Consider the following 25945-nt stretch of genomic DNA (forward strand, 5'->3'; position numbering starts at 1 on the left):
CGCGCGTGTGTGTGTGTTTATATATGTCAGACACAATTCTGATGGGGGGGTAGATCACAGTTGCTTGTCACACAGTCATAAGGCACAAAAGTTTTATGGAATCAGATGCAAGATGCAGAATATAGTTAATATCAGAACTGCAAAATTATAGAATTATTAATTTGTATTCATAAACAGGGCTTTTTATGGAGTCCGTCTGGCAACAAGTCATTACAAACAAAGTTTGTCCAAGCTACTTAGTTATCAATTGTATACTGTGTTTCAGTCTATTACTAAAACGTAGATCACTGATCAGGTACGGTTTAAGTTTAACTTTCCTTGGTACAGGTATTGTTTTGCAAATATCAAAATGAAATAAACAGTGGGATCAATAGGTATGGTTTTTTTTGTCAAATCCAAGTATGGCTGATGGTTCATTTATTCGCAGATTTTGAGCATTTGGACATCTTTCATTCATTGCATCCATTCTTGCTTGCCAGAATCGTTTGATGATTGTGCACTTCCACAATATATATGTCTGATACTGTCTTTCGTTGTGTTGCAAATATTACATAGGTCACTATTCAGATTCCCCATCTCTTTTAATATTACATATTATGATGTTAATTCCAAGGCATTTGTGCATGATTCTTAATTGAAACCATTTCATTTTTACATCAGGGATCTTACGTAAAAAGAAGCAACCATTTACTAAGCTGAACTTTGCATGTGGATAGATATAATTGTTTATAAATATGTCATAGTTTTGTTTTGAACCTTCAGATATATAGACATCAACTTATTAAATAACATATACAGACATACATGTCTGAATATGTATATTTATCATTATCTACAGTTATATTTGTTTCACAAATGTATTCATTTGTTGCTTATTTATAACTAGTAAATGTAATAAAATTCATGTGTGTGTGTGTGTGTGTGTGTGTACACATAATGCTTACATTTAAATTCCCCTTAGGAAATTGAGTGACCATTTTGAAGCAAAAAAAAAAAAAAAAAAAAAAAGGTGTGTCATAGATGATACAATTTATTCCTTTGTTGACCTGTGTTTTACCCGGTTTAAATGTTTTCCCTGTCTGTATTCTTTAATATAAAACAATGGTTCTTCAAGAAGTTCAGCAGATTTTTTACAGTTCGTTATATAGAAAAATTGCTCTGTCCAAAATACATCTGATTTAGAGAAGAACAATGTTATTTCTGGCCAGAATAAGTGATTATCATTAAAAACAGCAAAATTGGACAATGCTACATTTTTCCATTTATAATGAGTTGTTCCAATTTCCCACATCCAATTCAATTTTAACGAAGCTGTAAAAGTTTTTAATTTTGGTAGTCCAAGACCACCATCTCTGATACTTTTATGTGCTGTTTTTCTGTTGATTTTATCATTCTTTTGTTCCAGACAAATCTATAACACTGATTTTACATAGTATTAAAGAAATTGTCTGGAAGGTTAGGCAGCAACATCTATAGATGAATCAGTATGACAAAAAATTATTTTAAAACAGCCACCGAATGCACAATACTTTGTCAGCCCCACAAACCAAAGAGTAGAGCCAGAAAGTCTGTGATTTGTGTTGCTGCTCATGCTATAGTTTTGATTGTGTGTGTGTGTGTGTTTGTGTGCATACATGTATGTGTGTTTGTATAGATCTATAGATGTGGGTGTGCTCATTTTGTGTGTGTTTGAATATGTGTATACATGTATTCATGTGTTAGATTGTGTGTGTCTGTGTTCATGTGCTTATAATACATGTGTATGTGTGCACGTGTGAGTGCGTGTCCTGATTTCATATGTGGAAGTTTAACTTCACAAACTTCAATAAAATCATTTTTTCTTGTTGGAAGTGGTATGCAATCTGTTTCTAGTCATTCACCATCTTCCCTTTTCTCCTTTTTCAGCCCCTTTGTCTGCATTTTCCCCCATCCTCTCTCCCATTACCTTCAGCACCATATTGCTTACACTTGTGCTTACATACAGAGTTGTTCTTCTGAATTGGTGACTCAAGAGTTAGAGGGTGCATGCCATTTATGGCACACAAATAGGAATCTTTGACAGAAACACATGCCAACACACCACAAAACAAAGTACTAGCAATATCAGTCATAGACCTATAAAACTGCTAGGTTAAAATAAAAGAAATAATCAATTGAAATGAAAATTGAGCCTCAAAATGGACACCCAAAGTTAGCATGAAGCTACTGAGTTACAAGTGAAGCATCATCCACTTGTTAAAAATGATTATTTCAGCTTTTCTTTGCTGTTTTGTTGTCTAATAATGTCAGGAACTTAAGGAATAATGTCAGGAACTTAAAGAGTCTGTTCTATTCTACTGAGTTGTATTCCTGACATTTGAAAAAATGCCTGTAATATGCTTTACACTGTGTAGTGTGTGTCACACTTTTCCAACAACTTTAAGTCTACTTCTGAACGTATTTGCTGTTGAAACTGAAGTTTACTGCTTGCTTAATTAAAAGCTGGGTTGAAAAGTTTACAAATATATTATACTTTTACTTCTGTCGGAAAAGCCTTAGTAAACAAATATTCAATCAATTTTCGGCTGTGATGTCACGCCTGTAATGCATGATAAACACCACTTTGGAAGTGAGAGTTTGTCTGTTCCCAAATATGACGACTGAACAGAAACTGAGAAAGTACCGGAAGAAACTGTTTGTATCTGTGTTTTGATAGGCTAACTTCATTTCTCTATACCCCTCTAGAGGATAATTTGGCAGGTCAAAATTTGTACCCTTTCACACAGTCAACAAAGAGCTGGTTTGACTGGATCTCCACAGTTGACTGTTGTAGAATGATTGTTGAAATTAGAATTATTGTAACCTCTGTATTTTACTTTTTTTTTTTTTTTTTTATTGAAAAAAATTTTTTTTTGTCGTTTCCATGGCATTACTCCCATGCCACTCATTCTGAGTCCCCCATACATGGTCACACCAGGGTTCGTCTGTCTCAGTCCTAGCGCTGGCAGTCCATGGGAAACCATCGATGTTTGGTTATGAGGAGGCCACACACCAGAGAAGACCCTGCACTGCTGCTGTGTCACTTCTGTGGTGTTTGATTATGCCTGTTCTGATTTAACATACTTAAAGCACCACCTACTAAGCCCCTTACTGATGACAATAATGGCTTAATCGTGGAGCCAGACTGAGTGAGCATCCCTCCCAGAGTGGATCACCCCAAGCGTGGAAGTGGAAGGGTATTGAAACTGAGGTCACCATGAAAGCAGGGCATGAAAGGCCACGTAATTTGGGACTTTTCTTTATATTGATGATGAAGGAAGAAGAGGAGGATGACGATGATGATGATGGTGATGGTGAAGATGCTGCTATGGAGGTCCATTTAGGTTGGGGACAGCGTGACAAGGCTGTGCTCTACACTTCCTGTCATAATGATATCCCAGCATCAACCATGCCCGAGAGATATAGACATCAGCAGTGTTGATCAGGAAATTAGAGCAACACCCCAAAATACGCATTGGTGAAGTGAATGATACTGGACTGTGTGGTCCCAGTCTTCCTATTTAAGCCCATAGCACTATCAGCTCATGGTAGGAGCATTGGGTTGAAAACCCCACGTCCAATGGGATTCAAACCTGCGTCCTTCCAGCTGTCGGTCTGTGATGCTAACCATTCTGCCACGGCGGCTGGTGACCTCTCTTACTTGATTGGGATATCTTGCTTCATGAATATATATATATGTGTAAAGTATGTTTGGATTCATTTGACCGTTTCTTTGATACTGGGGATATGTTTTAATAGCATGTCCCAGAAGTGGATACACCGAAGTACATTACAATTTACACTTACAGTTGGCCAGTTCCAAAAATGTTACTTCATTAAAACTGATCCCAAGTTTGTTTTGTAATCCAAGAATTCATGAATGAATCCTATGAATAAATGAGAAAGAAAAGCACCTCTTCTTGTGTATTCTTCAATACAATAACATTAATAATATTGATATTTATATAGCGCTGAATCTTGTGCAGAGACAAATCAAAGCGCTTTCATATCAGTAATTCACACGCATGCATAACTCTAAAACTTTATTTTACTTGTTTATAGCTTCGCTTCGATCTTCTGTATCAATAATCATTTGAATGTATTAAATATTTCATTTATAGGCCATACTTGTCACACTGTAATACACAGAATGCCCTGCAAGACCCCCATTCCATATTGCAAAATTGAACAAACTAGGAGCATCACTGATTTTCTTTTGATTAATATTCTACATGTGTATCATTGCCTGCTAAAGTAAAACAATTAGTTGTAGCTCAAAGCTTATTTTGATATTTTTACATGACAGCAACATACTTGTCAAAAATTCTGGAGAACAGATCATAATCATGCAGACATGAATATGATCACAATTTGATTCACAAGAATTGCATTTCATTAGCTGTCTCATATCTCTCCAGCTGGCTGCCTCTCTCACACAAGGTCACATGCGCGCGCACGCACGCACGCACGCACACACACACACGTGTGTGTGTTTGAAATAGTTTAGAGTTTAATTTGGAGCCCAATTGGCTCTTTGTTGTGATTCTACTGGTTGATTAGTTTGTTTTATTTAGTGTATGATCTTTTTTTTTCTTTCTTTTTCTTCCCTTCCTTTTTTTAATGCTAATTGAGGAGAGAGGAACAGGGAAAGCAGTGATGATTTAAGGCATGGGTAGGGTGGGGGAGATGATGGATTTTCGTCTAAAATCACAAATGTGGATAGACGTTAAAGCAAAAGAATGAACGAACGAACGCACACACACACACACTGATGGCACATGTATGCATACATGTGTGCACAATTATGAACCCATTTGTAAGGGCACTTACAAGCATGCACACACAGTCACACACACACACACACTCTCAGTGATGACACATGTATGCATACACGCTTGCATACGTTATAAACCTGTTGGAGAGGAGTTTTCAAGCATGCACACACACTGACACACAGACAGTACACACACACACACATACACACACACACACACACACACACACACACACACACACCACAATGCAACAACCTGCAGTCTCACACTCACAGACAGACGGCCCAACTTGCAACTGAAAAACCAATGTGCTCAGGCCTCACACTACACTTAAAAACACACAAATTCCCACACACAAGTTCTCTCTCTCACACACACAGACATGACACACACAGCAGCAAACAAAATGACTGGAACAGGACCATGCAGTCATTCACAGGATGGTGTAACAGGGGTTGGGGTCAGAGACCTTTTGGTAAATACACGCATGGTACACTTGTATATTTTAGATCTTTGTGAGTGTATAGTTCCACAGATGTCAGCACATGCATGGACATGTAGACCTGGCACACATACACAGTATCTCTCTCACACATGATATGCCACGCACACACACAAACATTCTAGACCTGTTCACACACATTAATTAACATGTGTATGCACACGCACACACACACACACACTCATGCACACACATATACATGCTGTGCTCGCACACACACATGACACATACACATGCATCACACACACACACACACAACCACCCCCACACCCCACCTCCTCACACGCACTCTCATGACCTGAGCATGCACATATTTAGTAACACACACACACATGCATACTTTATCTGGACATGCGCGCGTGCACACACACACACAACCACAAAGCAACAACAAAAACAAAAAAAAGACAAAACAAAAATGAACACACACACAGAGGCACACAGCATAACATTGTCACTCTTTCTTGCCCCCACCAAATCCTTTCTCCAGACACTCCCCACACCCCCTCAACACCACATGTTTGAAAGTGATTATCACTATCAGTTTACCTTTCTGTAATTGTCTTGTGTATTTACCTTTCTGTATTTGTGTGTGTGCAGGGCCGCCACACCAAGACAGGGCAGCTGGCGGCTATCAAAGTGATGAATGTCACAGAGGTAATGTTAACAACATGCATGCATCACTTGTACCTTTCTGTTTCTCTTTTTGTACTCTCTTGGAACCCTATTCTTTCAAAGGTATAACAGAAAATGTTCTTTATTAAATATATTTTTAAAAATTCCATCTTTAGCAATTTAGGGTCACAATTTTGTCACAGCATCACACAAAATCATCTTATCAGTGATTCTATACCGCATTGCTGCACATTCAGTCGGAGATAATGTTCAAAGGTGAATAAAACAAAAGAAAAAAAAAGAAGAAGAAAAAAAGAAAAGGCGCCAACCAATTAAAAATACATCAAGACATACATGAAGCCACATACATATATGTACATGCATGTATATGAAGGCATATGAACACACATTCCTTCAGGTATGTCCACTTTCTTTCCCCAGTAGCGATTCACGGCGGTTACTTGCTCCCCATGTTAAAACCCAATCCTTCAGTGATTCTTCCTTTTCTTATTCAGCTCCATATGTCTGGAACAGTTTACCTCATGATCTCTTTTGTTGCGTGTGTGTGTGTGTGTGTGTGTGTGTGTGTGTGTAATTATGTAATACACGTAGTCTCTGAATCTGTTTTATACTGTTGTGCGCTAAATGATTATTTTTCTTCTTCTTTCTTTTGTGAGTTATTGCGTGTGTGTGTGTTTGTGTGTGTGTGTGTGTGTGTGTGTTTGATGTTTATTGTAAAGTGCTTTGAGCTCTCTTAAAGTTTACTTTAAGGGAGGAAAGCGCTCAACAAATGTCCATTATTATTATTATTATTATTATTATTGTGTAGCCTGTGTAGTATTTTCAGGCTTCGGTCCAGGTAGACAAAAAAAATTCAGGCTTGTCTGGGCAGAAACAAAATTTTAGGCTTATTTCCGGCTTCGGTTTGGGCAGAAAAAAATTTCAGGCTTGAGTATATCTCTCTGCTTGCACCCCTGCATATATTACTTATCAGTATTTTGAGTTTCAGGATGTAAAAGAATCATTGATTTTTGTCTGTTTATGCTTTCTTATCCAGCTGTTTGAGAGCCTTAATGAAATTATCCCTCTCACTTCTGGAACTATTTGTGATTTTTGTTGTGTGTTCTGCTTTTACATCAACTTTACTGGTTACCCATCCAGTACAAAATTCAGTACAAAATTGCCATATTGGCTTATCATCATTTTGATGACAGCATCAAAAATAGATGGCAGGAATATTTCAAGGAACTTTTGAACCCAAGCAGCCAAAATACCACACAGATCCAGTTTCATCCACACCACCCAGAAGAAGAAGAACCAAACATTTTAAGATCAGAGGTACAGCAGGCACTAAAGACCAGCCCAAGGAACAAAGCAGCAGGCATTGATGGCATTACAACTGAAGCCATCCTGGCATGTGGAGAAACAGGAATCACCTGGCTGACCACAATATTCCAGAAAGCATGGATGGAGAGGACAGTCCCGGAAGACTGGCAGAGAGCAGTTGTGGTACCAATCTGGAAGAAGAAAGGCAGCAAAAAAGACTGCAGCATGTATCGAGGAATTTCCCTCCTGAGCCACACAGGAAAGATGTACGCAAAGATCTTGGAACAGCGTACAAGGTACAAGGTGGAACCATTACTGAGTGAGGCGCAGATGGGCTTCAGAAAAGGAAGAGGGTGTACAGACGCTATCTTCGCTCTCAGGCAACTGAGCGAAAAGACAATCGAGCACAACAGAGAACTAAATCTTGTGTTTGTAGACCAGGAGAAAGCATTTGACCGAGTGGACAGAAACAAGCTATGGCAAACACTCGAAGAGTACAGCATCAGGGGACAACTGTTGGACAACATCAGAGCCATCTACAACAACAGTATGAGTGCAGTCCGCACCCAAAACGGACTCACAGACTGGTTCGAGGTGTCATCTGGAGTGAGACAAGGGTGTGTTCTATCACTGTTACTTTTCATCATATACATGGATAAAATCACAAAAGAAGCAAACCCCAACCCAGAAGATCTGAATGAGATGCTGTTCGCAGATGACCAAAGCCTGGCACATGAGAAAGAAGAACAACTTCAAGAGCACACAGACAGACTGAACACACAGTGCGAGGAGCTCAACATGAAGATCAGCATCAGCAAAACCGAGACGATGAAGGTCAGCAGAACACCTGGCAACCTAAACATCAACGTCAACGGAATTCCGCTGAAACAAGTCAGCGAGTTCAAGTATCTCGGCAGTATTTTCTCGGAAGATGGACGTCTCAACAGAGAGATTGAGACGAGAGTACAGAAGGCTAACAGCGTCAGCTACCAGCTTGCCCCACTCCTCAAACATCCCAACATCCCCATTGAGACCAAAGCCAAACTCATTACCTCCATCTTCATCCCCACCTTGACCTACCAGTGCCAGACATGGACCCTGACAAAAAGTCTGGAACGCAAAATAACCACTTGCGAGATGCGATGTCTGAGGAGAGCCGTCAACAAGACCAGACAGGACATGATCAGAAACACCAGGATCAGAGAAATGGTGGGAACAACACCTGTCCTCCACCATATCCAAAGGCAAACGATCAGATGGTTTGGACATCTAACACGTATGGCACCTCACCAGATGGCCAGTAAAGCGTACAACAAAAGGATATCAGGATACAAGGCAAGAGGAAGACTAAGGAAGACCTGGATTGACGGTGTGAAAGAAACCCTGAAGACCCACAACATTCCACCCAACGAGGCCTTCCAGCTTGCCAGGGCCCGTCAGCTCTTTCTCCCCTCGACGCCCTAGATGGTACAAGAGGACGGATAAAGAAAGAAAGAAAGAAGATCATTTTGAAGGATCTCTCCCTCTCTTACTTATTTACTGTCCTTTAATGGCTTTATACTTACACTCCTTCCTTTTTTCTTGGATCTTCTGCTGAAAAGCTCCATCGAGTTCCCAAAACCTCTTCAAAGACATTTAGCTAAAGGGCCTTTCAGTTTCAAGCACCTTCTGTCTGGAATTCAATTCCTCTGGATCTCATTCACTTACGCATGCTGTCCTCTTTCAAAACAAACTTGAAAATCCATCTGTTGAACAGGCCTTTGGGTTTGATGACACATATGGGTGGGGGGTGAGGGGGTTATGTGCATGCACACACACACACATTACACAGTTGCACGCTTGCAGGCATAGGTGTGTTCACACACACACACACAAACACACACGCGCATGCGATCACCATCTCTGCCTCAAGCCTGGGGCTGCAAATTTTTGTTACTTTTGCAACAATGGCCTTGAAGCAGTTGTGACAAAAACTTTGTAGCAATTGACTTTGAGTCTGTTTCTGAAATTACATCAGCAAGGATGCGTCAGCAAGGATGCGCAATTCCCTTCATGGCAGCAGTTTTAGTGTACGTTATTTAGATCTGGGAATTACAGCCAAAGTACCAAAAGATTCATCTGCATCACTTGCATGAAATAATTACTGATGTTCAAAGGGCCGCTTGTCTCTCATTTGAATATCATTTCGCTGGTCTGCCTGATACTACAATTTTTCCGTAGTTTCTACGATTCAAGACCCCAGACTACGGCACTATGGTGGAGTAAAGAAAAACTACAATTTTGCTGTGCGTGAATCCTAACACACACACACACACACACACACACACACACACACACACATATTCATACATACACACACACAGAACAAATGCCTAGTAGAGTCGCACATATTCATCACTGAAGAATTGCACATATTCATCACTGAAGAATTCGTCACTGAAGAAAAACTTTCATAGCATTTGACGTCAATACTTTCTTTGGTGTATTGCAGTGATTATGTAACATGTTGATCAGGCGTTGATTGGTAGACATGTTCATTATTGTTGCTCTGTTGCCAAGTGATTGTCTCTAAGACAGAAGAGTTACTTTCTGTCGGGTGCCTCCCGTTTACGAGTGCGAGTATACGCACAGCAAGTATGTTAATCTCCCCTATCATAAAGAAACAAAGTCTTATATGAAAATTAAACTTCAAACACTAAAACAAACTCCAAATAACATAAATGCATCAACAGTATTTATTGTGATGAAGTTAGACACGAAGCGATCTGAATTGTCACAGGTTGAGTCGTTGAGGAGGGTGAACTTCGTGTCCAGAGCGTGTTCGGTAGGTGACGTCAGTGTGGCGATCCTGTATTGACTGTTGAGGGTGCCCGGGTGGGGTTGAAACTCTTGTTGGTTCTTCGGGCAGTGAATTACCTTCAGGCATGATTGACAGCTCTGGTGAAGTTGGAGGTCCATCGTTTGCTCTTTGTGTCAAGCAGTGTAGGTGACGTCTGTTGCGTCAATAAGTGTTTCCTTCAGACCGTATGAGGTAGGATCTTGGTGATGCATGATGCTCTACTACCCCAGCTGGTTTCCATTCTTTAGTGCCTGGGAGCGGAGTCATGCGAACTTGATCCCCAGGGTGAAGAGCAGAGTGTTCTGAAGTGCTTGGCTTGTCGTGGTAGAATTTCTGCATGTCCTTCTCAAGCCTCATGCGCTGTTTGATGTCTTGATTGTCGTATGCAGAGGCAAGGAGACTTCTAGTGGTTGGAAGTTTGTTCCTTGGTCGCCGTCCCATCAAGAGCTGCGCAGGGGAAAGATTGATGCCATCCAAAGGTGTAGTTCTGTAGTCCAACAAGCCAAGTGTTTGTCTTCATTCTTCCTCCACAGTCGTTTGACTGTTTGAATGGCTTGTTAGCCTCACTGTTGGAGCTCTGGAAGTGAGGGTTTGATGTCTTGTGGGTGATCCCATAGTTGTTGCAGAAATTTAAAAACTGACAGCTGGTGAACTGAGCCCCACAGTCATTTCTCAAGGTGGAGGGAATCCCATGACGGCCAAACTGACTTTTCAGTTTTTCAATGACTGACTCAGAGCTTATACTCTTGAGCTCATCCACTTCGATGAAGTAGTCCACTGTCAGAAGGTAGTTTCTGCCTTGAAAGTCAAAGATGTCAGTTCCAACTGCGGCATATGGGAGGTCTGGAACAGGTGTAGGCAGGAGGGGTTCAGCAGATGGATTCCTTCTGTAATCAGCATACTTGCTGCAGTTTTTGATTTTGTCTTCAATTTCTGAGTTCATTGAAGGCCAGTACATCACTTCACGTGCTCGCTGTTTGCATTTTGCAATACCCAAATGAGACTCATGAATGAGACTCGGCATCTTCTTTCTGAGACTGATTGGTATGATGATTCTGGACCCTTTGAAGATGATGCTGTCAGAGACAGCTAGCTCGTCTCTTGAGTCCCAAAACTGTCGCATCTCAACAGGCACATCATTTCTTCTGTCTGGCCAGCCACTCGGAATCAGAGTTTGCAACTGTCCAAGTTATTGTCATGAGCACTCCTGAAGTTGTCCGTACATTTCTTTTGAGATTCCATGTGTTCTCTGTCTCTATATGTGCTATTTCAGCAGGTTATCCAGGAAGGTACACATGTGAGAGAGTGTCTGGAAGCTCAGTCTGACTGCCTCTCCGGTATTTCACTTGCAGGTTGTACCACTGCAGATGAAGTAGCATGCACTGCAGTCGCATTGGTGCTGACAGAAGTGGCTTGGAGAAAATCTGCTCCAGTGGTTTGTGGTCATTGTAGACAGTGACTTCTTTCCCAAAGATATAGCAGTGGAACTTCTTGCAGGCATGGACGATGGACAGTATTTCCTTTTCTATCTGGGCATAGCATTTTTCTGCATCAGTCATGGATCATGAGCTGTGTGCCATGGGTTTTCCATCCTGGATGAGAACTGCTACCAGTCTATGCGGACTGGCATCACAGTGGATTTCAACTGGTGCTTTGACATCATAGTATTTCAGGACTGGATGATGACAGCAGAGATTTTTCAGTTTTGTGAAGGCTCGTTCATGACTCTGTTGCCAGTCAAACAGAGCATCTTCCTTCAGGAGATCACGCTGGAATTACAGAAAGGCGGACTGGACTCTCTTTGAGACCCTCACAGATACATACACAAAGCCAATCAACATCAGGCCGAAGGGGTCAAACAAGATGGTTCAAGACTTCACAGAGGCCGCCTTGAAAGCTGCTATAGAATCCATCCCAAGAGGAGCACGCAAAGACTACAAGCCCTACTGGACGGAGGAACTCCAGAATCTGGAAGATGCTGTTACGGAAGCCAGAAAAGCCGAGCAGAAAAGCAGCCATCACTGGAGAAGAACATAGCGCTGAAGGAAGTAACTGCCAGATACAAGCTGTCCTGCGCACAAGCTGCAAGAAAAAGCTGGCAAGAGAAAACTGAAAGCCTAAATCTCGACAAGGATGGCAGCAAGCTGTGGAAACTGGCTAGAACCCTCAGCAACGAAACAACACGTCACACCACAGTAACAATACAAGAGAATGGAAATTACCTCTCTGGAAAGCAAGCAGCAGACCACTGCATAGACGTCTATGGAAACATCAGCAATCTGGAAGTCCCTCCTGAACATAGAGCTGCAGTGCACAGGGCCCAAGGTGAACTCCATGAGAAAGAGCCCCAAGAGGAAGTCATGACCACAGCTTTCACAGAGAAAGAGCTGGAGGAAGCATTGCAGAGCCTCAACCTGAAGAAGTCACCTGGACCAGATGGAATCACAAACGAAATGATTCTGCATCTTGGGATGAAGAGCAAGGCAGTCCTCCTAACAATCCAGCTGGAAGATAGGATCAGTCCCACAATGCTGGAGGGAAGCAGACATGATCCCCATTCACAAAAAGGGAAAGGACAAGTCGAAGGCTGACAGCTACATACCCATCAGCCTTACAAGCTGCTTAGAAAGCTGATGGAGAGACTTGCCAACACTAGGCTTGTCCGGCACCTTGAGGAGTATCAGCTGCTGAGCCCTGAACAGGCAGGCTTCCGCCAACACAGATCAACAGAAGACCAGATCACATTCATCACCCAAAGCATTGAGGACGCATTCCAAGAAAAGTACACGCTTGCTGTCTGGATTGACATGGAGAAGGCGTTCGACAAAGTCTGGAAGGATGGACTCAGGCTCACACTATGGCGATGTGGTGTGTCTGGGAGGATGTACACCTGGATCAGCCAGTACCTACACAACCACCAAGCCTGAGTCAAGATTCAGGGCCAGAAGAGCAAGAAGGTACTGAGACAGGGAGTACCACAAGGAAGAGTCCTTTCGCCAACGCTGTTCCTCATCTTCATAGATAACGTCAGAGAACTGCCAAGAAGGGTCAGAGGAGCGATCTACGCAGATGACCTGGTAATCTGAAGAGTACACCACTACAGCACAGGTACGCCTCCAGACTGCGCTCAACAAGATCAGCAACTGGACCAAGGAATGGCTTGTCTGTCAACTCAGACAAAACAACCTACACAGTCTTCAGCCTATCCAGCAAGAAGCAAGAGACGAAGTTGACACTGAACAACCAAAGGCTTGTAGAGGAACTCACACCTACCTACCTGGGAGTGACCTTTGACCACAGGCTCACTTGGAAACAGCAGATCACCAGATGCTGTAGCAGGGCCAAGCTGAGACTTGTGATCATGAAGAAACTTGCAGGGACGGACTGGGGGGCTGATGAATGTATCCTGAAGAGACTATATGGGGAGAGTCCAATCTGTAGTTGAGTACGGGACATCAGCATGGGCATCAGCTGCAAAGTCTAACCTCAACCATCTCAACAAGATACAGAACCAAACTCAGCGTGTCATAACTGGCGCCATGAAATCCACCCCAATCCTGAAGAAGGAGGAGTACCACTGGGCTACAGTCAATGGAGGACAGAAGGGACACAAAGATCCTCATCCAAGCAGCAAAATTTAAATGCCTTGAAAACCATCCAATGAACAACAGAATGAGCAGACCCACCAAGAGCCGGGTGAAAAGAGGCAGCTTCATCCTTCAGTCAAGATGCCTTAAAAGACAAACCCCAGTTTTGATGGAACACGAAGCAAAGCCTATCCTGGCAAATGTCACCCACCCATCTTGGAAGAGGCGGGTGTTCCCCACAGTTGTCACCAGCATTCCCGGAGTGGAGAAGAGAGGAACACAGTCAGACACCCAAAGGAAGGCCCTGGCCATGGAGTACATCTGCAACCAGTACCCCCAGGAAGACTGGACCCATGTCTTTACAGATGGCTCCGCCACAGAAGCAACAAGGGATGGTGGAGCTGGAATCTTCCTCCGATACAAAGACGGAGATGAAGAAATTGCAATCCCAAGAGGAAAATACTCCACCAACTTCCGAGCTGAGCAAGAAGCCCTCTGTGAGGCAGCCACAACAGTCTCGCAGAACTCCACAAGAACAACAGGGCAGGTGGTGGTGTTCTCAGACGCTCTCTCCGTGCTCCAAGCCCTCAAGAATTCCCGCTACAAAGAACAGAACCATCTCTGTTTTGATTGTTTATCAAAACAGCTCAAAAGAGACAAAAACTCAGTAAAATTAAAAATTATGGTAAAGCACTAATCATACTATATATGTGCAGTGCTTTGAAAATATATGTAGAAAACTTTTTTTGTGGTTAGATTGAATGTGTTACTTTTGTAAGTCTTTATTATTTTGCAAAACCTGATATCTATCTATCTATCTATCTATCTATCTCTCTCTCTCTCTCTCTCTCTCTATATATATATATATATATATATTCATTGTTTTTTGTGTACTATGAATCATTTTCATGCAATTCTGCAGAAACAAAAACAACAAAATAGAAAAAACGCAAGAAAAAAAACTTTTATTTTGAAGTGCACAGAACGAATACATCAGATATGGAGCTTTTTTTTTTCAACTTTTTGTTTGTGCAAGCATAATTGCATTAGTTGTGGTTATTGAATTTTTTCTCAGCATTACTATTTATGCCACTAGATTTGGAAGGAATGGTGCCAACGAAGACAGAAATTTCCTGCAATAATTCAATTGCCTGTAGTCATTGATTCCGCGGCAAATGCACCATACATATACATCAACAGTTTGATGTCAGTGAAGGAAAAGTGAATGATTATTGTTTTCCAATCACATGGTTCAGTTAAGGATACATGGCTGTAAAAATTTCCAGAAATTTCTCAATAATCAGCATTTGTTAGCATAAGTTACTGAAGAGAGAAGATATTTTGATGTAGGGCTTGTTGCAATGCATTTTATTTGTTGGTGGTTGACAAGGACTGTATTATTACTATTAATATTTTAAGATGAATATTCCAAATGCTATGATTCAGCGCTTATAGCTTTTAGAGGCGTTTGGCAAAGAGCGGATCGGGTAAGACTGTTTCACTGTTAGCTGTGCGAAATTTGGCCAAGCAGAGCAAACCGATAGGCCTAGTTTGCATCAGTTTTACATGTTAAGTATATGTATCACCAAACACGGAGTATGGTACAAGCTCCTCCTTTTAAGAAAAGAAAGAATCTAGCTGTCTTGCCAAGAGAAGAAATTATTGGCTACAGTGGAAGCAATTCAGATCTGATTACCCAAAAAGTGATGGAGAGGTCAGTCAAGTCTGTATTTCACCTCTTCACTGAAAAAACCCATCACATTCAACTCTCCTCTTATGAACAGTGTTTGCAAGGATGTTTCTATTGGATGTCATGCCATCAGCATCCAACAGAAGAAGAGACTGCTTGTGTGAATTCTGCTCCAACATTGATCAGAAACTTGGTCATCCAGCAGTTTGCAGCATCACACAGGCAGCGTGAACTCAGTTGTTTTTTTACAAGCATATCCTCACTCATGAGCAACACATTTGCCCAGAGATTGAGACTTTTGGTTCACCTTTGTCATATGATACAATAATCAAATTGGTCAGAGGTGTGTGTGTATGTGTGTGTTGTGGATTCAGCAGTCATAAGCTTGAGACGCTTGTCAACTTTTTGCAAGACTGGTGGATACTTCTGCTTTCCACAAATTCCACACACTGATGACACCAACCATGAATAAACATGGGCACATATTTTCAATGTTTAAAAGCACATCAGTGTTTGAACATGCAGCCAAGGATGGAATCCCAGCAAGAGTTGACAAACTCAATTTTGACTCACTTGTGTAAACAAAGTGTGTCTATGTTTTTACCCGGTGTTCGGTTGTCTGTGTGTGTGTCTGTGTGTCCGTGGTAAACTTTAACATTGCCATTTTCTCTGCAAATACTTTGTCAGTTGACACCAAATTTGGCACAAAAATAGGAAAAATTCAGTTCTTTCCAGTCATCTGGTTTAAAACAATATTACACCTCTGGGATGGGCACAAAAAAATTTAAAAAGAAGCCAAATTATATGCAAACTGCATTTACTGTTATATTTATATATTTTTTTATTCGCTAAACTTGGCACTTTGATCTGATATTCTGACACAACAACAAGAGCAGTCATTTTTATCATTTTTTGCTCAAACAGGAACTTCTTTTGCTAAGCATGGAAGTTATATTTATTTTGCATGTCTTTGGTGCAGATAGTAAAAAAGGGAAATTAATCTGTAATTAATGCTAGGGGGCTTAATTTGCTTTAAACTGATCTTTCTCATCTTAACCCCTAGGCTGCCTGCATGACGAGATAACTCGTCATGGCAAGCATGTATGCTTTGCTGCCTGCATGACGAGATAACTCGTCATCGAAATATTCTGACTTTTCCCTGGTTTAATAATAATAATAATAATAATAATGGTATTTGTATAGCGCTAAATCTTGTGCATAAACAAATCAAAGCGCTTTCGCACCAGTCATTCTCACGCAAGCATAACTCTAAAACTGAAAAAAACTAAAAAGACAAGGAAGAGGCAGGGAAGGGAGGCTACTTTGGGAAGAGGTGGGTTTTAAGGCCAGACTTGAAAGAGCTGAGTGTGGAGACTTGACGAAGCGAAAGAGGAAGTTCATTCCAATTGCAAGGTCCAGAGACAGAGAAAGAACGGTGGCCAACAGTCGAGAGTTTGAATCTGGGTATATGTAAGTGGAGTGGATCCGAAGCTGATCGTAGTGAGCGAGATGGAGTGTAGAGGTGAAGGCAGGCACAGAGATAGGAAGGGGCTGATTTGTGAATACATTTGTAGCATAGAGTGCTGATCTTGTACTTTATTCGCTGTGAGACAGGGAGCCAGTGGAGATGTTGCAAAAGAGGAGTGGTGTGCTCAGATCTTTTCTTTCTGAGGACGAGTCGGGCAGCAGAATTTTGTATGCGCTGAAGGGACTGAATGGATGAAGCAGGCAAACCAGACAATAGAGAGTTACAGTAGTCAAGGCGAGAGAGAATGAGAGAAACGACAAGTCTAGATGTTGCGTCAGTGGACAGATATTTCCGGATGGAACTGATGCGCCGCAGTTGACAGTAGCAGGATTGACATGTCTGATTGATAAATGTTTGCATGGACAGTGTGTTGTCAAGGACAACGCCGAGGTTCCTGACTGAAGTGGACAGAGGGATGGATGTACTGCCAAGTTTGATTGTATTAGTTGTAATGGAAGAGAGTTTTTGTTTAGTTCCTATGATCATTGCTTCAGTTTTGTCCGCGTTCAATTGTAACTTATTTAGAGTCATCCAATTTTGAATATCCAGGAAGCAGTTAGATGTTTCTTGCAAGAGCGACAACAGTTTTTCAGGTGTATCACTCTTCTGGAGTTGAGTGTCATCAGCGTAAGAATGATGACTGACATTATGGCGGTTGATAATTTCAGCGAGAGGAGCAGTGTACAGTGTGAAGAGCACTGGGCCTAAAACAGATCCCTGTGGGACTCCATGTTCAATTTTAACGGGTTCAGACTGGAAATTATCAACAATGACAGACTGGAATCGATCAGTGAGATACGATTTGAACCAGTTTAGAACAGTGCCGTTGATACCAAATGTATAATGAAGACGGGAAAGAAGGATTGAATGGTCTATCGTGTCAAAGGCGGCTGACAAGTCGAGAAGAGTGAGAAGGGAGATCTGTCCTGAGTCGGACGCTAGCAGTAGGTTATTCAGGATGTGGAGGAGAGTGGTTTCGGTGCTGTGGTCAGCACGATAGGCAGACTGAAATGGGTGGATGAGATTGTTGAAACAAAGGTGATTGTTGAGCTGCTTCAGGACGGCTTTTTCAAGGAGTTTGGACAGGAATGGAAGATTAGAAACTGGTCGATAGTTTTTCAAAATGTTTGCGTCAAGGTTGGATTTCTTCAGAAGAGGCCGGACTATTGCAGTTTTGAAAGTGGATGGAAACGTTCCAGAGAGAAGGGATGAGTTGACAATGTTGGTGATTGTGGGGAGAAGCTGTGAGACACACTGAGAAAAAACAGAGGCTGGTATAGGATCGAGCTCACAGGATTTTATTGTTATTTCTTTGAGGATTTCATGGACATCTGTTTCAGTTAATGGATTAAAGGAATGGAGAGGAGTGCCGTTGAATTGAGGATCAGGATGAGTAGGTTGGAAAGGCATTTGGTCTAAGATGGTACGAATATTCTGGACTTTGTCAAAAAAAGAAAGAAGAGAAGACATTGGGGAGTTCAGATAAAGTGTAGGCAGAAGGAAGAGGAGTCTTTTTTGCAGTGCCGAGAAGATTTGACATGATAGTGTAAAGAGATTTGGTGGATGTGGCATCGAGAACTTGAGAAGAAAAGAAGTTTGTCTTCGCTGATGAGATCATATGTTTGACTTTATTTATTTGTTTTCGGAAGATTTGATTGTGGACTTTCAGTTTTGTTGATCGCCATCGCCGTTCCAATTGACGACGTTTGCGTTTTGCAAATCGAATGTCTTGTGTGTACCATGGGGCGGAAGGTCTATCAGGGAGCATGCGGGTAGTGGGGGGTGCATGTTCATCCAGCAGTTGAGAGAGGACAGAGTTGTAGTGTGTAGAGACATTGGTGTGGGAAGAAATTCTGGAAAGGCGTTCAGCAGCTTGAGAAGAAAAAGTGTTAATGTTGATGGATTTCAGGTTGCGACGAGTAACGGATTTTTTGGTTCTGGTAGGTTTTGAAATATTAAGCAAGAATAATACAGCAGAATGGTCGGAAGAGAGTTCGTCAGTTACAGTCACTGACGCAATCATAGCATCGGAGTCACGTGTGATGAGCCAGTCCAACGTATGGCCAGATCTGTGTGTTGGTTCTGTAACGAGCTGAGAGAGAGAATGATTGGACAGAGATAGACATAGGCGTTTGACATCAGAGGAAGTTTGGTTGTTGAAATGAAAATTGAAGTCTCCGAGGATGATAAGTTTGCCAGAACGAAGGTTGTAGTAATCAAGTAATGTTCGGAACTCATCGTGAAACAGAGAAGACGTTAGGTTATTTTTACGACTAGGAGGAGGACGATAGAGACAACAGAAGATGATTGAGTGACCGGGAACATTGAGAGTGACTTCGAGCATTTCAAAAGTGTCATGTGGAAAGGCGTGGTTATGGGAGAAGGAAAGGGAAGACTCCAAGATGTCTCTGTAGACGATGGCGATGCCACCTCCACGAGACAGTCGAGGAAGTGACTTGGTTTTGTATCCAGGGGGGGTCAGTTGTTTAATTTTGGGTTCGTGACCTTGTAATTTCAACCAGGTTTCAGTGAGAAATACGATATCAAAATTATTTTCAAAAATATAATCAGAAATATAGTCAGTCTTTTGATCAGGGCAGACAGATTGAGCATTGAACAGGCAGGCATGAAAGAGATCAGAGGCAGGCTGAGAGGAATCTAAAGGTGAAGCAGGTGAGTCAGACTTCCTTGGCAAAAATAGTGGTAGCTTTAGCCTGGGGAATCTCTCTAGATTCTATTCATAGCTAGAAACCCCATCTACGTCATGAAGCAGTCCTTTATTTGAACGTTTTGGTTGGGTCACTGTCCAAGTGTTTGCCTGCCTTCTCTCCTCGCTCGCTCAACAAAATGTCGGACTGACGCCGTGCTCAGGACATGCGATCGTGACGAACTAAATCAACCATGATTTCTTTCTTTAGCTGATGCTCAGAAAGAACTGAAGCGTAAATTCGAAGGAGAAGATAGAGATGAACATTTATAGGACGACCTGATAGAAAATAAATGAATAATGAAGAGAGTGGCCAAGATGCAACTGTCAGTGAGTGATGCCGGCTGTACACATGTTAGCAGACGACAGATGACCGAATTAGCAGCAGAGCGATATTCTTGGCACGCAGCCAACGCAGTCTGATGAGAACTGAATCAAGTGACCGTGTGAGAGGGGTGAGGAGGAGGGGGGTGGAGACTGAGGGGGCATGGCCTCACATCCATCTTATCACTTGGAGAAGTCACATTGTATTGTGTATCTATCTCTTAAAATATATATATATATATATATATATATATATATATATATATATATATATATATATATATATATATATTGTGGTTGTTCTAGTATGATTTTGTGTGTGCAGATATCCATTTGTCCAGAAAATATGATGTTTTTGTGCAAATTACCTGACTAATGTTTGTAATGAACAAGTTGAAAATGTGACAAAAAACAAAACACTGATTTCAAAACAACAGCATGTCACTAAAAATATATAAAATGGGAAAACAGCATGTGTTTTGTATTCTTTATTCATTTACCTTTCAGAAAATATATACTTTTATGGGTCTTTCTCCAATAACAAAGAGCACAGAATTTTTGGAAAATTTATACCCGTTTTTTGTGAAAAAACCCTGGCAAATAGATTTCACTTAAATCTTATTTTCCTGGCAGCGAAAGGGTTAAACATTACATTTTGAAATTATACTCAATACATAAAAAGCTTGTGTGTTTTACTCTCAGTGTACAGGGTTGCACTTTGTTCATTTGCCCAAGAGGTATTTTTCGGAAAATACTAAAATCAATACGACGAGTGGACTTTATAGATCTATTGGCTGAGCCCTGAAGGTCATGGGCAAAAATCAGTTGCATACACATATTTATACATATTCAAAGCGCGTGCTCATATTCTTCGCGAACGCGAACGACGCCAGTTTGTTTCAAGTTGTTGACGTGCCCGTTCAATCCTATATTAAGTGGACAATACACAATAACATGTGATGGAAAGTTGGAGAAGGAGACTGTTAAATATTTATTCAGAGAAAGATTTGTGAATGCCTCATCACTTGCTGGATTATGCCCCAAACTGCCATAAAAATATCCACAGAATGAGTCGGAATTCACAGTGAAAAATAATAAACCATGAGAGTTAATACCCTTGAACTGATGAAGCATAACAATTTCCAGTCTTGACTTTTCTCAAAATGAAGTCCTTTTCACTTCATACGACGTTTAGAAGTACTTGTACTTGGCTCTACATGTTATTAGTTTAACAAAATACTCAATTTTCATATCGACTTTAAAACTATGAAACTAGAATGAACATAAAAGAGAAATTGAATTGATTGTGTCAACGGGGTGTAACTAAACTTGTACATCTATCTAGATCCAGAGAAAACGGCTAAATGTTGCAGTGTGATTGGGGTGATAGTCACGTCTCCTTTACCAAGTCTCCTTTACCGCAGACTTAAAAAGAATTTTTAATTGCCCTTGAAGATTTTTTGAATGTCCAAGATTCACCAGAATAATATGATTTAAAAGCATTCTCACCGCGAATACCGCAATCGATTTATCGCCCTTTGAAAAAGCATGTTTAAATAGTATATTTTTTAACGTTAGGTAAGGAGCCATGATAGTGTAATGGGTAAGACAGTTTCTTCTCACCCGAACACGTGGGGTTCAAATCTGCCGTTAGGTCTTTTTTTTACTTTTTTCTGTTTCATTTAACCCGAAGCTTTATAATAACAAATACAGAACACATTTTAACGATTAGATTTAAAAAAAAAAGTTTATCACAAGTGAGTCTTGAAGGCCTTGCCTCTCTTGTTCTTCCATGTTTATTCTAGCAGTCTGAGACTTAATTGATTGAAAGGATGGATTAGATAAGTTACAAGTTAGTGCATTCAGCATTGCCACTTGTATGCATCACTGTGTGATATCCAACATGTTGAAATTGATATTCACTGAAATCCAGCTGACTTGAATGCATACACTGCTTAAAGTTCAAGCAAATTTATTAGAGACACTTACAGATGGAAACTGGCCTGCAATTAATTAAGTGTTTGAATTAATTTGATGAATGAAGACCATCTATGTGTCAGATCATCAGAATCTAAGGTTATTTGATATTTTGATTCCAAGTAACTTAAACACATTTCTCAAGTACATAGATATATACCCAGATGTTAATCATAGTCATGGAAAGAAAGCTTTTAGTATGAACAAAAATAAATCGAGAGATGTCCTTGTCAAAGCTTTAAGATTTTTTGTGAAAAATTGTCAAACCACACTGTTGCATGTGCTACAGTCTCTAACTACACATAAGCTTATATTCAAAACATGAATAAGATTTTCTTCTCGGGTTTGATATAGACACATCACGCTAGTGTCTGTATTGAAGACAACATCCTTTGTATTAGGTCGTGTCATTTTATTTAAAAAGCAATGCACAACCTGCCAGTTACTTTGGTCTACATTTTGCTGACTTTTACTGATGTCTATTTAAGTTCATTTAAAAAAAAAAAAAAAAAAAAAAAATTATAGATATGTCTGAACTTTTCAAAAATGTATTTTGCTTACTTCTTCATTACATTTTTATTTTCACCATTATATCCCAGGTCTGAATTCAGTATTGTACATGTGCACATATGCTTTTTGTTTTTTGGACAATTTCAACTGTAATAGTATCATAGCAGACAACATATGCAGCGTTCAGTTATTGTTGTATGGGTCATTTCCACCCAGCCTCATTTCTGATTTATCTGTCGTTAACCTTCTCAACTGAATTGATCTACTAAAAGTTGCCAAAATTTTGTCTTCATTTACTTCTGAATTAGCTCAGACGTGACTACCCTTACATGGTGGCAGTGTTAAGGAACATTCCTCCAGTGGAATTCAGTTCAAGAGAAGAAAGATGTCATTCAAACTGCCTGATGATTTTAACTTTTCATGGTCTCAAGTGTGGCCAACAGCCACTTGGTGAGAGAGATTCCTTTGATACTGGACTGCTGCAAAACTTAGGAAAACTTTGATGTACAATTAAGTGCACTGATCTATTCAATGGGAGAAGAGGCAGAAAAAATCTATGGGACCTTCAATGTTCATAGAAATGAAAATCTCGACAAGAGGTTGTCTGAATCATATATTTGAAGACGTCGTTGAAGTGTTTAAGCCTTTCACTTCTGACCATGGATATCGGTTTAGGGGTAAAGTTCTGCATAATCAGGTGTCCAGCTACTCATTTGCATACACCTACCTCCTTTAATTGTGACTGCCTTGAAGAGTTCCAAGCCATTTCTCAGCAAGTTTTGGCTTGATTTTGATGCTTTTTTTTTTCCTCCTTTTTTTGTGGTTTATAAAGTGAAAAGCTGTTGAGCATGTCAACATGGCTGCCAGAATGTAAAGTACAGTAGAGGTGGTTAGAATTTTGTTTGATTATCTGCACAATGTCAACAGTAGCAACTACAATAACATGATAGAAAATGAAAGTGATTTTGATCAACTGAAGTGATTCTGGTTATTCTGATGATGATTACATGCTACAAGGTGTATCAACAGGAAGGGGGTGGGGTCGTGTTAGAAGTGGGGGAAAATCCCCAGTGTTTTAGCTTGAAACCTTCATATTGGGTTTTTTATACTACGAAACCCTCCAGATGAAAGCTTCAAGCCAGAATATTGTTTGGATTTTTGCGTTATTGTGTAATAGGGTTTGTGGGTGTTCAGGTGGGAGGGGGTGTGTGTGTATGCGAGTGGTTATCTACAGTGTTTATGTTTAAAACCTTGTGATAGTGCAGGCAACAATTTAATTGCTTTTGGTTGTTGTATCAAGTACATTTGCAAATATTTTTGCACTATTTCCACCCATAAAATAAACAAACCTGATTTTTCCTCCCCCCAAATATTCTGTGTATATATTATCTTCCCCTGATTTGGAGTTATCTCATCCTGTTAACATTGAAGTTATGATGATTATATTCTACATTCATTTTCCTTCAAGCAGACATATACTTTTGAGCATAATTTAAATTTTTTGTGATTTTTTTTTTATTTTTTAGAAAGCGGTTGGTGATTTTGCAAAACTCACATATAGTTCCAGAAGTGAAAGGGTTATTACTGTTAGCAGGCACTTCAATCCAGAAGTCAGTGTCATTCATGAAAGAGCAGTATTTCCCCAGAGATCTCAAGGTGCTGGAGAAAATGTAGAAACTTCATTTTCTCTCTCCATGACCTCAGTGAACATGCTCATTTTGCAGACAAAGACAGTGCGATGAGAGATCGACTTGTTGGATTTCGTGACAAAGAACAGTCAGGAAAGCTTCAGCTGCAAGCTGACCTTACTTTACAGCAAGCAACATCCCAAGTACTACAGTATGAACAAGTAAAATCCTAGCTTCTGGAACAGTGTACACAGATCAACACTGTGAATGCTGGTCCAGCAGTGGCCAGTTCACATGGTAGCTATGGAAATTCACAATCTGCTCCGTACTACAACTCAGCCAGGAGAGGTGGTTCCAGGGGAAATGGTCATCGTGGCCGTGCTGCTGCTAGCTATCATCAACATAAGGAGAGCAGAAATTGTAGATAGCCTCTGCATGTATTCCTCACAGATTAAAGACTTTGCCACTCAGTCTCTCTTCCTTCCTCAGTCTCCCTCAGTGGCACCAACATTCCTCTTTCCTCTTCCATTTGCAATCTTGGTGTCATACTTGACCAGTCTCTTTCCTATCAACAGCATGTTGCAAATTATGCAAACTGTGTTTCTTTGAAATTTGCAGAATTGCATCCATTTGTCATCTCCTGTCTGAAGATGCAATCAAAACTCTCCTCTGTGTCTTTGTGCTGTCCCGCCTGGATTTTTGTAATTCCCTTCTTGTTGGTTCACCCAGCTACCTAATTGCTGGGCTTCAGAAAGTCCAGAACAATATTGCTCGTCTTATATTTTGTTCCTCTAAATTTGATCACGTCTCTCCTGTCCTTCATGCCTTTCACTGGCTCCCAGTTCAAGAAAGAATTATTTACAGAATCGTCTCTATTTGTTTTAAGTCCATTGAGACTTCTGGTCCACTGTATCTTTCTGATCTCATTCATCCTTACATACCCTCATGCCAACTTCGCTCTTCTTCTGACACCCGAATGCTTAGGATTCCCCCCTGCTCAAACCAAAACGTATGGCCAGTGTATCAGATTAACAAGAGATGCAGAAGCATCATTGTCTCTGTAGATGATACCACTGTCTTTTAAGATGGAAGTGAAAGGTCTTTTGAAGAATTTGTTAAATGTTTAAAATACTTTGCTTCAATATCAGGCTTAAAAATTAACTAAGACAAAACTCAAATGGTTTGGATAGGCACGAGGAAAAACTCAAGAATAAAATATATGCCTCATGTTAACTTGGTCTGGAATCCAGTAGTCTTCAAGGTTCTTGGTATTCTGTTTTCTACAAAGACTGCAGATATTGTTACTTTGAATTATGAGCATAAACCAGAAATTACTCAGATCATGGTCAAAATGACAACTTACACCCCGTGGAAAAATAACTGTAATAAAATCATTGGCTGTTTCAAAGATTGTGCATCTACTATTAGTACAAACAAATATACCAGATCCACCACCTTGTTTCTTGCATGAGCCGAATAATTGTTGTCATAAATTTCTTTGGGATAGCAAGAGAGCTAAGGTTAAAAAGTCAGTAATTTGTAGTCCATATGAAAAATTGTGAATTACATACACAGGTTGTGGATGTATTTTGTCAGAATATGTTCACTGTTGAACAGGAGTTTATGTTTTTGGAAAATTGTCATTTATTTTTTAGGATGAAGAGGAAGAAATCAAACTGGAGATCAATGTGCTCAAACGGGTGAGTTTTCAAATCTTTTGTTGTTTCTGTATGTTTATTCATTGATTGATTTACTTGACTTGATTTGACTTTTTATTATTTTATTTTAGAATAAAAAACAAAACAAGAAAACTTTATCTGTTTGGTTATTTGATTTCTGTGACACTTGTATTTATAAGTATTTGTGAAATCTTCTGCCTCTAGTCTTATATCGTTGTGGCTTGTAAGTGGTTTCACATC

General features: G+C 40.4%; 1 protein-coding gene across 4 annotated transcripts in view; it reads left to right on the plus strand.

Moving 5' to 3' along the window:
• The window catches only part of LOC143275197 (mitogen-activated protein kinase kinase kinase kinase 4-like), a 331965-nt gene that overhangs the window by 16715 nt on the left and 289305 nt on the right, over nt 1–25945 (plus strand). For all 4 annotated transcript variants that reach the window (XM_076579163.1, XM_076579166.1, XM_076579165.1 and 1 more), the window contains exons 3-4: nt 5896–5952; nt 25682–25726. In XM_076579163.1, coding sequence (XP_076435278.1) covers nt 5896–5952; nt 25682–25726 — 102 coding nt within the window. The remainder of the gene's footprint in view (nt 1–5895; nt 5953–25681; nt 25727–25945) is intronic.

Source organism: Babylonia areolata, chromosome 30 (assembly GCF_041734735.1).
Source record: "Babylonia areolata isolate BAREFJ2019XMU chromosome 30, ASM4173473v1, whole genome shotgun sequence".
Classification (NCBI taxonomy): Eukaryota; Metazoa; Mollusca; class Gastropoda; order Neogastropoda; family Buccinidae; genus Babylonia; species Babylonia areolata.